The sequence below is a fragment of the Lingula anatina genome, chromosome 10, assembly GCF_051362555.1.
Source record: "Lingula anatina isolate TDL-2025a chromosome 10, LinAna3.0, whole genome shotgun sequence".
Lineage (NCBI taxonomy): Eukaryota > Metazoa > Brachiopoda > Lingulata > Lingulida > Lingulidae > Lingula > Lingula anatina.
In genome coordinates, this window is record NC_141776.1 from 17837640 (window position 1) to 17852054 (window position 14415).

The window sequence follows — 14415 nt, forward strand, 5'->3', positions numbered from 1 at the left end:
AATAACATTCCAGGCATCGGTCAAAAATTGCCCAATTTGGTTCAGTTTTGCTGTAGGACATGTAGGCCGTTGATTCAGCGAGTAATGGCCTACTCACATATTGTCTATGTGGTTCAAATTTGGCAATTTTGATCACCAAGGTAGCTCCTCATTTCTTTGGTTCTGTAAGTTATCTGCTATTAAAAGTGCTAGATGTGTTAACCGGCAATCTCACCGTGCAACCTAAAATTGTTCTTAAGGTGTCCCCTGTCAAATGATAGCCAAATAGTTCCCAGATTTTTCCTTTATTTGATCTGGTGCAGGTTTTCGTCGATGACAACCATTGGTGTTTTGGCACCAACGTGGTTGGTATCCACTCCAAAATACTGACGCTGTCAATGACCCTTGTCACTTTAGACGTGGCACACGCTTCGCCGTGGGCCTGCTCTTGATGTCTGTAAACTCTGTTTGACTAGTTAAGCGGTACAGGTGAAATCCGACCTCAATAAAGAAAGCCACGCGGTTTCAGTGTTTTACCCAGAAACGGTCATGGTCCCCAATTCATTAGAGAAACAGACGGCGATGTTTTGCTGTTAATAGTGATATCCTCGGAGACCGCCTGGTATTCTAACCTGTTAAAACCAGTTCGGTATTCGCAAAGGGCCTTAAAAATGCGTTTTGGTAGCAATTTACCCCTCATTCGGAACGGACTGGGTGGTTTTTGTTTAGTTGCAGCAGCAGCATATCCCGAAAGACAATGGGTCCTGTACCCTGGTGGTAATATCACAGGGAACACTTTGGTCTGAGTTACTTCTCCAGCAGGTAACACAACAGCAGTGATATGTTTTCCAGAGAACAATTACAAACTGACTTCTCTCTACGTATATTTCTCTGGCTGAGAGATCTGGAGTCTCCTAAGACAGCAGGGACAATCCAGCTATCGGTTTGACTGACCAAACTCACTCTGAGCTCTGATCTCCTATCTCTCTCTGATCTCTAATACAAAGTTCTTCTCCTTATATACTAATACACACAAAATACATTACAGTGATTCCTAAAACAAGTCAGAGATGTTGAAGCCAATTAACAGAATTAAGACATATTACAAGAGACTTTTAACATAATTAAAGTCAGACTGCTTTAAACTCCAACTTGGGGATTAAGCCATAAATAAAGTTATTCAATCCTTTTAAAACTGAAAACATCCTTTAAAACTTGGTAACAGTTATTTCCAATGAATAACATACATTAACAGATTCATAAAATGTCATTATAAAAGAGACATCTGAACAATCTTTACCAAATGTTGATTTAATTTGATTTAAATGTGGAAGTTTCTAAAATGAAGTTTGGCCGTGAAATCACCACTATGACAGTAAGATTCCGATACATTGGGTATGGCCTCTGTGTAGGTACATCAGTCTGGGCATTACTCTATAAAACTGTGCGGACCGTTCTGTTTGGCGCAATAATCTGTCTGGCAATGTCTGTCTTTTTCGCGCCATTCTGCAACAGATTAGCAAATTTGTAAATTACTGCTTAACTCATTTCACGCACTGTTAAACCGACCGCTTGCATGCAAACTTTCAAATTCTTCTATGTAGTTGTTGCCGACATATGGATATTTTTTGACAGAACCATGATTTAACAAAGCCAAGCCTTGACCAGCCCAAAGGAGCACTACCCAATTAAATCACTGCACATTACATAATACAGCACGCAACGGAAAAGGTAATCACTTAATTGGTAGAGACACACCTGACTACACACTTTCTCATACACATATCTTATATAAGATAGGGATTTTTAAAAAAAAAAAACGCATTTTTACCTAGGCACATCTTCAAAACTGAAATATTCCATATTAAATGTCAAGTCTGTATACTACCTACATATGAAATTCTAAGTATCATGTGAAAACGTCGATATTTGAATCTGACAATCATTTATAAATAGGAAACCCATTATGTATCTTACAACAGAATATTAAAAGACAACGCAACGGAGGTTAGTTGAGGATCATTAAAAACCATTAAAAAGGACCCTTTTGGAATAGGTGAATACAGAATATATCAATCAATTGCACAAACTGTCCTCGCTCACCCGTATGTGTGGTTAATGCACTGAAGTATGTTTGCAAAGTTTGAAAAATCGGTTATCTGAATAACTTTTAAGTTATTGTATTAACATACAATGTACAAAGTGTCACGAGGTGATCACAAAGTTCAACAAATAGGTTATTAATTAATTAATTATCAGATGGACTTTGTCTAACTTACATAGATTCTGGACTGTCATGCGGGGACCATGAAGTTTGACAGATAGGTTATAAATTAATTATCAGATGGACTTTGTTTAGTTTACATAATTTAGAGACTATCACGCGGTGATCACCAAGTTCAACAGATAGGTTATCGGGTGGGCTTTGTCTTAGTTAGGGACCATTCCCACAGATATTTGGATCGATCTATCTCCTTGCTTCTTGCTAAATTGCTTTCTGTCACACATAGTAAAGTTGTTAGGGGGTAACTATCTTTACCCTAGCTGGTTCGGTAGGCGTGACAGACACTTAAGCCGGTTAAGTTGATAGCAATTTAGTAAGACTCCCCAGGGAGTTAGACCGATCCAGATGGATCGATCTAGGCATGGAAACACAGTCTTAGAAACAGTCACGAGGTGAGTACCACCTCCCGTCTCCGTCATTTTGAAGAGACGTTTTTGTCGTACAAACGTGTGTAAAAGAGCCTGTTTCAATTTGACAAATTCAGCGAGAGTAGGACACGTGTTCAAAAGCTTGCCTCCATCTTAATCAGTGCGATTCCTTTTATATTTTACTGAGTTTTTTTTTGTGTAACTTACGATTTGTTGCGGATTTGTTGTGATATTATAAATACTATCTTATTTGAAACTGACTCTAAATTTTAATGGCTATGCTGTAATGCCAAGAACCGCAACTGTTCATAATTAAATGGCGGTCCTCGGCGAGTGTAGCTGGTGAGTGTAGCCGTTTGGATCCCTGTAAATCAAAGGAGTGTTGGCTCACTAAGCAAATCTTTATATAATATTACGTCCCCGCGGCTCCCTGTTGTATTGCCTCCATAATTATCCACCTGATTGAACCTGTTTATTGTTTCCACCCGCGTCTCTTGCGCATCTCCGTGTTTAGGACAGATAGAAAGAAAGTCCCTCATGCTAGAAATGCTGTAAATTAGAGGCATTTTTGTGATCGATTGATCCTTCAGGTAGGCCCCTTAAATTTTGGTCAGTTGTTACCAATCAGGTGACCGAGGTTCACTGGTTTCTTGTGAAAGCTCATTAATCAGAAGTCAGATTATGTGCGGTACCACTTTCAAATCAGTAGCTATCTCTAAGTGGTCTTTTCATAACACACTGTTGCTTTAATGCCTCGTCTATAAAGATGTGGAAGGAAACATCAATAATATGAAAACAATATAAAATAAAGCAATAATTTTTGTATCATTATGCAGCTGAAGGATAGTTCTAAAGAAATCAGTAAAGTGAATTTTGTAATATTGCATAATCTGTAAACAAATAAGGTCTGAGGTCAGCCGAGGTCAAATTCGGGGCATTTAAGGAAAAATAAACTAATAAGGTTATTTTTTAAAGGGAATGTAAGTCAAGATTATTGTTTTGTGTTTTTTTTCTGATAACGTTTAACCTTATTTAAGGGATTTCATGTGGTTTTACAATTAGCTGTATGAGACATTTATGAATGACATTAAGTGCTGTATGGGTGTTCAGACAATTGATAAATAGGCCTAATAAGGGTAAGGGGGGAAATGCTCACCATTTTATAGGTTTGTTAAATATTAATAAAAGGTATGCTCATTTATTTAGCTGAAGGATAGTATTTTTTGTGTAAGTTAGCAATTAGTAGGTCAAAGGTCACCTGAGGTCAAATTTGAGGCATTTTCAGGAAATATTAACCAAAAAAGGTTACTTAATTAAGCGGATTAAAATGAAAAATAATGTTTTGGATTATTTTTTATAAGTTGGTCTATATGTAAGGGAAATGTTGAGATTTTGACTGTTTATTTTCCAAATGGAGACATTTTTGGAGGCAACAAGAGCTGTAGAGGGTGTTTTGTTCAAGTTTTGAATAATGGGGACGGGGGAGGAAAAATGCTCACCATGTAATTGGTTGCTAGATATTAATTCAAATTATCCTCATTTATTTTGCTAAAGAATTGCTCTAAAAGGTAAAGTAACCAAAATATATATTATTGTGCAATATAGCAATTTAAGTATGTAAAAATGCAAAGGTCATCTGAGTTCAAATTTAAAACATTTTCAGGAAAAATTAATCAAAAAGGTATAAAATCAAGGGAATGGAAATTAAATGTAATGCTTTGGATACCCCCCCCCCCCCCCCCAAAAAAAAAAGATGTTTCGTTTAATTTCTGAATGAATTCTGAATTAATGCTATGTAAAGGATTTCTTCGGCTGTTTAAAAACTCAGCACAGAAACAGCCTGTTTTAACCAATAGTTTTAACCACAAGTTAATTTGCGCTCCACTTTTTCGGTGTCCATCGTGTTGCTTTCATCGGGGAAAGCTGAGCTCATTATACATGTAATCTGTGCACGCACGACAGGAATTGCCGTGATAAAACTAACCCCGGCGATGTATGTTTTTACCTTGTTGATGTTATGTACAAAAACTATAATTCTACTTAAGTTTCTCTGGGAGGTAATATGCATGCATTGTTTTTAGATCAGGAAGCAGGAGCACCACGAACGTGTTGACTTCAAAGAATCTATAGGATCACTCCTTGATGCGACTTTTTCTGTATGGCAAAGAAGCTCAAGAGCAGAAGGTCACGCGGTGACGGAATCAGGTAGGAGGAGCGCTACTAGCTGACAAAAGTATTCACCCCCAACTTTAATTATTACATCTCTCTTTTCAGTTGATTTTCATTTTGGTATTATAATTTATCAACCTTATTGCATAATTATCTTCACTTTCCTCGTGACGAATATCCCGGTAACTCCCTTCGCCACAAAAAGTTTTCATATAATTATTAAACATAGCAAAAAATTCCTGTCTACTTTTGTAGTATTATAAACGTATTCATCTCGAAGTTTATTTATATTGTACATGGCGTCAACATATTTGCATAGATGACGTCAACAGATGTTACAAATATCCTTAGATAATCAATTTTGCAGCAGGGAACTATTTTCTCTGTGTGTGTCATAAATCTAGTTAGCGTAGAATATTAGCAAAATGACTTCATATTATTTAAGTAGTTTTGGTCATGGGTAGGCCTTTATTTTATTTTGCCATTCATACTTATTTTATTGGAGGACCGTCGCACCGTCAGATGACATTTGAAACAAAGGGATGAAATGTTAGAGCCTTATGGGTCTATCTTTAAGTTACATGACAAATATCAATATTTTATTATCATTATTTGTCTAAAGGAATTTGATGATTATCATACCGTGTTCAAACATATTCGCTTGCGCCTAAAATGAGGGACGCCAACATACATGTACATGGATTAATATTTTTACTATTTCAGTCAGCTTATATAACCATTGTTGTTTTTTATTTAGGTTAATATTTCAGACAAACTTTTATAAACGCTGAGGGTTCAAACGCAAAATGGCCCGTATTCGACACACGATCACTTTAAGTCATTTTTTTTAATAAAGCGGGACGATGGATGATTATCATTATGCTAACAAGCAGAGTGTGACACCAACTGTGGTTTCCTATCTGAAAGCTCAAAGCTGAAGTCACGTCGCTATACAAAGGGATTTCGAATTAACTTGAGTATTCAACGAACAGAAAACGAGCAACCAGCAGTAAAGTCAACGCAGCAGTAAACAAATACCTTTGTGCGTATAGAGAACAGTAAAGGAACTAACCCTCTGCTCAGAGCAGGGAGACCATGGTATACCACTGCCTCTGTGTGCTAGTAAAGAACAGTAAAAGGAAGCAACATTCAGCCCAGTGCAGGGCGACAGTCGAGATACCAGTGCAGGAAGGCAGCCGTTATACCAGTGCCTCTATGTGCTAGTAGAGATTAATAAAGGAAGCAAAGCTCGGCTCAGAGCAGGGAGACAGTCGATATACCAGTGCCTCTGTGTGCTAGTAGAGAATAGTAAAGGAAGCAACGGTCGGCTGCCTTAATTTCTGTGCTATAAGAGTACAGGAACCAACAGTACAGGAACCCACAAAGCCTAGTACAGGAATAAGGTAACACTTTCATTACCTTTGTGTGAGTAAAGGGATTATACTAGTGCAGGAATGCTGTAAATATACCGGTATATTTGTGTGCTGGGAGACCACAACCATTGGAAACACAGTCAAGTGGAAGAAAATTGGCAAACTTGAACGATTTGCTTTTTAATGATAGCTGCACAAAAACACACTCAGGCTCTGGTCTTCGTGTGATCCACTTACTTTAAGCAAAGGTTGACACCTTCCTATATCATGTTGCTGCTTCACACAATCTGGTTAACTTTCAAGGCAAATCATATCCTTTCCGACAACTTGGAGTGTAGCCTGGTCGTGAAATGCACAGTAATTGGTGTATCAAACAGGGCGTTCACCCTTCTTTTAATTCCCGATTGGTAAAATAGTTGCGAATTATCTTTACGCATTTTCAGTTTCACATGTACATGTACAATTAAAATGGCTTCATCTAAAGACGATATGTTTGAGACTTTATATTGCCGAGAGTATGAAAACAAAATTCAAGATGGTGATGACGAAATTATGACTTTTCCTTTAAGTGACGCAAATGAAAAATTGGATCACCAAGGTGATGCACATCAAACCTTCGATGGCGACCAAGAAAAACTTGACATCCTTATTAAACTGGATGAAGATCCCTATTACCAAGGACCAGGCACGGACCAGGCAGAAACTTGGACAGACCTCAAACTTAGAGGGTTAAGACGCAGAATCCCTGAGAGCATATCACGTTGTAAAAGCCTTAGGCTACTTGATATTTCCAATAACAGTCAATTGGACAAAGAGGAAATAGTGAAAGTCTGTGGGTTGGAGACCGTGAGAGAGTTAAACATGTCTAATTCCAGTATAACTACAATGCCGCCATACATAACCATACCCAAGCATTTGACGAAACTTAACTTGTCCCAAAACCAATTAACAGAACTCCCGTTGCAGTTATTTAACCTCGTGAAACTGGAGGAGCTTGACCTAAAACACAACAACATAACATTCATTAGACCACAAGTAAAGCAATTTTGCAGCTTGAAGAAGTTAAACCTCTCCAACAACCCTTTAGGAGAATTCCCTCTCGAAGTGTGTAACATACAGATGCTGGAGTATATTTCCCTGGCGCAAACTGGCATTAGAACAGTCCCACAAAATATAAAATTACTTGGAAACTTAAAAGGGTTATGCCTGTCGTCAAATTGTTTAAAAGAATTCCCATTGCCTCTATGTGAACTGGGGGAATTAGAGACCTTAGATATTTCAAGAAATGTCATCACTACAGTGCCACTTGAATTAAGGCAACATCAGCATTTGAACAAATTTGACCTGTCTCATAACAAGTTGGAAGTACTTCCACTGCCAGTGTGTGAGTTGGTCACACTGGAGACACTTAACCTCAGTGGCAACAACATCACTACAGTGCCACCTCAGATATCACGACTTAAGATTCTTAATGAATTTAACCTGTCTGAGAACAAGTTTGAAGAATTTCCGTTGCCAGTGTGTGAGTTGGTAAGACTGGAGAGACTTTTCCTTAAGGGCAACAACATCACTACAGTGCCACCTAAGATATCACAACTTAAGAATCTCAAGGAATTTGATCTGTCTGATACGAAGTTGGAAGAATTCCCGCTACCAGTGTGTGAGTTGTTGAGATTGGAGACACTTATACTTTGGACAATCAAAATCACTACAGTGCCACTGCAGATTACACAACTTCAGAATCTGAAGGAATTTTACCTGTCTGGTAACACGTTGGAAGAATTCCCCCTACCAGTGTGTGAGTTGGTGAGATTGGTGACCCTTGTACTTTTGGCAAATGGAATCACTACAGTGCCCCCTAAGATTACACAACTTCAGAGTCTTAAGGAATTTTACCTGCCTAGTAACAAGTTGGAAGAATTTCCACTACCAGTGTGTGAGTTGGTGAGACTGGTGACACTTGACCTCAGTGACAACAACATCACTACAGTGCCACCTCAGATAACACAACTTAAGAATCTGAATTGGTTTGACCTGTCTGCTAACAAGTTGGAAGAACTCCCATTGCCAGTATGTGAGTTGGTAAGACTGGAGACACTTGTCCTTAAGGACAACAGCATCACAACAGTGCCACCTCAAATGACAGAACTTATAAATCTGAAAGTATTTGACCTGTCTAATAACAAGTTGGAAGAACTTCCGCTGTCAGTGTGCGAGTTGGTGACACTGGAGGCACTTGACCTCAGTGACAACAACATCACTACAATGCCATCTCAGATATCACAACTTAAGAATCTGAAGGTATTTTACCTGTCTAATAACAAGTTGGAAGAACTTCCGCTGTCAGTGTGCGAGTTGGTGAGACTGGAAACACTTGTTCTTAAGGACAACCACATTTCTACAGTGCCACCTAAGATTACCCAACTTAAGGATCTGAAGAAATTTGATCTGTCTGATAACAAGTTGAAAGAACTCCCGCTGTCAGTTTGTGAGTTGGTGAGGCTGGAGACACTTATACTTGGGGGAAATCACATCACTACAGTGCCACCTCAGATAACAAAACTTGAGGATCTGAAGGTATTTGTCCTGTTTAATAACATCTTGAAAGATCTTCCGTTGTCAGTGTGTGAATTAGTGAGACTGGAGATACTTAGACTTTGGGGAAATCACATCACAACAGTGCCCCCTCAGATATCACAACTTAAGAATCTTCAGGTATTTGACCTGTCTAATAACATGTTGGAAGATCTCCCGCTGCCAGTTTGTGAGTTGGTGAAACTGGAGACACTTAACCTCAGAAGCAACAAGATCACTACAGTGCCCCCGCAGATTACACAACTAAAGAATCTAAAGATCTTGGACCTACATGGTAACTGGTTAGATCTCCCGCTGCCAGTTTGTGAGTTGGTGACACTGGAGACACTTGTCCTCTGTGCCAATAAAATGACAACAGTGCGACCTGATATATCACAACTTAAGTATCTGAAGGAATTGAGACTGTCTAATAACAAGTTGGAAGATCTTCCATTGCCAATGTTTGAGTTGGTGAGACTGGAGACACTTGATCTCAGTGACAACAAAATCACTACAGTGCCATATCAGATAACACAACTTAAGAATCTGAAGGTATTACACCTTGTATGGAATAAATTAATACAGCCACCACAGGAAGTAGCAGACAGAGGAAAAGAAGCCGTTTTTAGATATTTTAATGATCTTATCAGGACCAAAGCTACAACGTCATCAAGACTCCAGGTGCATATCCTTGGTGAAACATGCGTAGGGAAGACAAGTTTGGTGAAAACTCTGACATCAGGTACCCCTTTCTTAACATCTATGGCAGACAGAACACATGTCATGGAGCAGATCGCGTGGTCGCCAAAGGAAGATGTTTTTCTCAACATAAAGGATTTTGGTGGTCATGAAGTCTACAGAGTTGCACATAACTTCTTCATTTCAAAGGAAGCACTCACACTGATAGTGTTTGATCTCCAGGATGTACCTTTGAAATATAAAGCCACAGTCACAAGCTGGATAGATAACGTTTACAGCAGAGCACCAGATTCAACTATATTGCTTGTAGGTTCGCATGCAGACTGTCTGAGCAATGAGCAGGAGTTGGAAGCCAGAAAGAAAGAGGTTTTGTGTGATCTCGAATCTCACTTACGCGATAAGGCATCTAAATTAAGAACGAGTCTGGAAGAATTAGAGAAGAGGACTGAATTATTCAAAAACTCATATGCAGAGGCCTTCGATGAAAAGATGATGCACATCAAGAGGCTAATAGAAAATCCACCACGTGTTGAGAAAAGTGTTTTTGTCACCAGTTCTAGAACTGGACATGGAGTGGCCAAGCTTAAGGAGGAGATAATCAGAAGAGCTAAAGTAAAGGAATTGACACTTCCTGAGGCATGGCTGCAGAAAGTGGAGCAAATAGAGAGAGCAAAACAGAATGGGCAAGATCCTTTCCTAACTCTGGACACAATGACAAAGAAAACACCTACACAAATGCAGGGAGATGGCGATGCTCAACGTATCGAAGATGTATTGAATTTCTTACATGCTACAGGTGTTGTTCTTTGGTTCAGAGATAATCCGTTGTTGAAGACCTACGTATTCCACAGACAAGATGTTTTCATTGATATACTAAGAGCTGTCCTCTGCCACAATATTGATTCAATTCTTGTGTATGATACCGAACCTTTCAACAAGAAGTACAGCAAAAGGAAATTTGAATCAGCAAAGGAAGATGTACTGCGAAGAGGTATCGTCAGCAAAACCATGTTGGAGTGTTTATGGTGGCGATTTAACTTTGGAAGACGCGACCTTGAAGCCATGTTAGAGTTGTTAGAGAATTTTGAGATTTGCTACCTTGTAAAAGGTGCTGATGAAAACCAATACCATTTCCCATGGCTTCTGAATGAAGATAGACCCAAATGTATTTCCTCAAAATGGCCATCTGTTCCATCAAAAGAGAAGTTGCAAATTTCGACTGAGATCCATTTTCCAACTGCCTGTCCCCCTGGTCTCTATGAGATTGCAGCAGTGCATCTCCACGGTTGTTTAGGACATTACAAATCAACACGTCAAGACTGGAAAGATGGTTTTTATGCTGAACTCGACAGCCAGTTCCAAATGTGCTTTGAAAGAAGGCTCAGTGGAAGGTCACCCAATGGAGTTCTTCGACTTTTCATACGCGGTGAAGATCCCATTCAACTGAAGAAGCACATTCTGGTGATATTTCAGGATCTTGTAGACCTTGTAGAGAGAGAATGTCCTGGTTCTCCTCGCGATGAATTTGTGGTGTGTCCACACTGTGTACGAGAGGAGAAGAATCCACCAACCCTGTTTGACTCCCCTAAGTTTTTACTTAGTGTTCCCCTTGAAGAACCAGCACCTTATCATCCATGTCCTGAGGAAGACCCTAACACTTTGGCCTCAGCAGACTACTTCTATCCAGTTACGAAAGGTAAATACAATTATGCTATGATATCATATTCTCAAATTAGGTTGTGCATTGCACTATGGATTAATATATCTATTCATCAACTTGAGTGAATTATAATCTTTTGATATCAAAGATATTAGAGCAGGCATTCCCCACTTGTGATTATATTATTTAAGTTTTCCAAAGCAATGTTTGTGTATTGGTAATCGGTCGTTTCTTTCGTTTAAATCTGAAGACAGCATTCATTTTTCTTTTCTTTTACAGGAAAAATGACAGCTGTGCACTGTACATCCCTTGACAAACACGCTAACCACACTGTGAAGATCATCCGTAGTACATTTAACGGTCTCTGCAAGATACTCAGTCGACTCGGTAAAACTGGCATATTAACTGAGGAAGAAAAGGCGGCAATTCTAGAGCCAGATGCAGATGATAGACTTTCAAGTTTCCTTAAAGGCAAGAATGATTCTGCCTTTTTCGTTTTTTGTGGTGCTCTTCACGACAGTGGACATGCGCAAACGGCTCGGATGTTGAGGTAGGTTTTTGAGAAGGCGTGCAGGTGCTGATTTCACAGTGGTACTTCGGCCCAAGCAAAAAATGGTCTCCTTTCCCCAAGTGTAAGTTAATATAACCACTGTTGTGATTCTGGCTCAACATATTGCATAATTACTGCCAAAATGCAACATAGATACTTTAAAGGCAGAAAAAAGAATTGTTCGATTCAAATTGACTCAACTTATTATCTTTAAACGTACCCTATTTTTTCTATAATTCACATCAGGTTACCTGACTTGGCTATGGAGCTATCAGACGTCGCCCTCGGTGACGTATTGCAGAGATTGCTGGACCGAAGGGTGATATCAACGAAAGAAAATTACACCGTGCGACGTGAGCCAACCAAAGCACTTAAAGTCATAGCCCTACTTAAGAAGTTAAGGGAGGGCAAGCGAGATGACGAGGCAGAGAGCGCCTTCATTGAATTCGGTAAAGCCCTAGATGAAGAAATTGCCAAACGGAAAAACACTTATTAGGTATGCAATTTTTGAATATTAGATTTTGCAAAATTTTTCTAGTCATCGTAACAATATTATTATTGTTGTTGTTGTTGTTAAAATGCAGAAGCTTTATTGGCATCAATAACTTCATCAGAGTAGGTCAGCATATTACCACTACTGCTTGTACTTATGACACGTGAGCATATTAGCATGTGCATTGATGTAATTTTGGTGACAAAATGGTGTTAAAAATTACAAAGAACATATTGTTGATGAATTGTTAAAAAGTAGAGCCCAGACTTAGTTTGTTATACAATGGGTGTCAGATAATAATTAATACATTTAATTTATATATGATGTCACTGTCATATCATGCAGTCTACTAGGCCCTAGCACTACCATATTTTTGCTGATTTTATAGATGCACCACTTTCCTTCATCCGTCGTTATTGAGAACAGAAAGAAAGGGGAAAAGATCCGCCATTGCAGTCAACTGCCACGTTAACTTGGTGAAGTATATTACGTCACGAAGAGATTTCCGACCCGACTAAGAAAACTCAAACAGAAGAGCCCAAGAGCAATGACATCCATGTCTTTGGCAATGGTGAGTTGGAATTTCTCACAATATTTCGTGAAAGAGCAAACAGTGACTCTTTCAGTTATCACAGACGGCATTTTATGGATTTCCCCTAACATAGGAGCAAAGATGAAATTCCTATGTCATTTAAAAGCGTGAAATTATCAGTAAAACAATTTAGTTCATGCACTCCCCTGCTACAGTCCATGAACTGCGCATGTTACATCTGTAATCTTTTGCATCCAACCAATCCAATATAGATTTAGACATTACTGAAATGTCGTCTTACAGTTTAAAAACTGATGCATATATATCAGACAGACTGAAACAATGTAAAATAACTTTATGATGCTGTTTACAGTTTGCAGTATTGAAGCTTTTATAAGTAGTTAGGTTGTTGCTTTATTTTTGTACAGGGATCATAACTTATAATTTTTTCACTCTTTAACATAGGCGAATACTGTACATAGTCTTATCTTAATTAAAAGGGTATTTCATGTGTAGATATTATGCCACAGATAGTTCTAAATTGTAAACATTGAGGCCAGTGTAAATATTTGGTATTATTACGTATTAACCATAGGTTACTATTCCGGAATTTACTAAATACATCATTTATAGATATTTTGCATTATTAATTATTCATTAAACATATCACGTACCTCTGAGGTCATCAAAACAACTTTTGATATTTTTTTATTCAATTGAATTTTTTTACTTTCAGCTTGTATGAATTTATTTTTATTGTAAAGGAAATATGTCTTTACCTTTGCTATATTAGAAAACAAATGTTGTTGACTGAAGTAACATAGTTTGAAGATGCATGAAGGCAGATGGCCTTTAGTAGTATTTCTATATTTGTATATTTTTTATTTATTGAAATCAGATGGTAGAAATAACATATTTGCATTTTGAATTTTGGTGTAATATACGGTACTGCACACTTCTGCACACTCCCCAAAGCTGTCTACTGCACACTCTAGAGTGTGTTGCACATGTGCGGTACATTTGTAGCACATGTGCTGCACACTTCATTTTTCTAAGGGATGTTATTTTATTTTATTGCTCTAAGATATGTGTACTGTATTATAGCAATACTGATTTCTGATTGGCAGATATGTAACCAACCATTTAAGGGACGAATTGAGAGCACAGAATGCTGTTTGAAATGAATTTTAATCATATTTTTGACACTTTTCAGTGAATGCCGACAAACATTTACACTATGTTCACTCAAAGTGCTTTGCCCAAAGGAATTTCCTGCGTTTTTTTTATCGATATTACATTATACATTTTGCAGTATTTTCAAATAAAAATGTTGAATATTTGGAAAATTAGGATAGGTCATCAGTTACAAAACATGGTTTGTTTGACGAAAAGAAAAAACTATGTAATGCCTTAAATGTGTTCTATTTAAACTTTGTGGGTGGGTTGCTGCAGTGGCATCTGTAAAACTAAACTATTTGTGGTATTCTTCAGCAAGGAGGTGGCATTTTGTATAAATGCGAATTGAATATGCAGAGATGTATAAACAACTGATCTGCCAGTTCATAAAAGCCATTTTAAAGTTCTTTATCATTAGACAGAAGTTAGTAACTAGAAAGTGTGTTTTAAAGTTGCAAAATGTTATTGTTATACTCTATAGCTACTTTGGAACTTTATTTGTTTATTTTTACATTTTTATAATTTAGTTCCTATAATTTAAATTTTTTTCTTTACAAT

The 14415-nt window shown here is 38.0% G+C and overlaps 1 protein-coding gene and 1 long non-coding RNA gene across 2 annotated transcripts; one reads left to right on the forward strand and one right to left on the reverse strand.

Annotated features, from left to right (window-relative positions):
* Window positions 1-846: 846 nt before the first annotated feature.
* On the reverse strand, window positions 847-2384 carry LOC147759707 (uncharacterized). Its single transcript, XR_015331431.1, has 2 exons — window positions 2259-2384; window positions 847-1485 (listed from the first exon to the last, which is right to left on the reverse strand). It is a non-coding gene; the product is annotated as an uncharacterized LOC147759707 (long non-coding RNA).
* A 2689-nt stretch (window positions 2385-5073) lies between these two features.
* Window positions 5074-14415, forward strand: LOC106176933 (uncharacterized). The gene is made up of 4 exons (XM_086997917.1): window positions 5074-11142; window positions 11386-11656; window positions 11903-12152; window positions 12538-14415. Exons 1-3 carry the CDS (start codon window positions 6642-6644, stop codon window positions 12150-12152), a joined length of 5022 nt encoding a protein of 1673 aa, XP_086854043.1. The 5' UTR covers window positions 5074-6641; the 3' UTR covers window positions 12538-14415.

What these genes read in the sequence shown, in the direction of transcription:
- LOC106176933 (XM_086997917.1), top strand. Translation starts at nt 6,642, where the DNA reads ATGGCTTCATCTAAAGACGATATGTTTGAGACTTTATATTGCCGAGAG. An exon ending in CTTCTATCCAGTTACGAAAG is followed by an intron (nt 11,143 to 11,385) that starts GTAAATACAATT and finishes TTTCTTTTACAG; the next exon opens with GAAAAATGACAGCTGTGCAC. An exon ending in CAAACGGCTCGGATGTTGAG is followed by an intron (nt 11,657 to 11,902) that starts GTAGGTTTTTGA and finishes AATTCACATCAG; the next exon opens with GTTACCTGACTTGGCTATGG.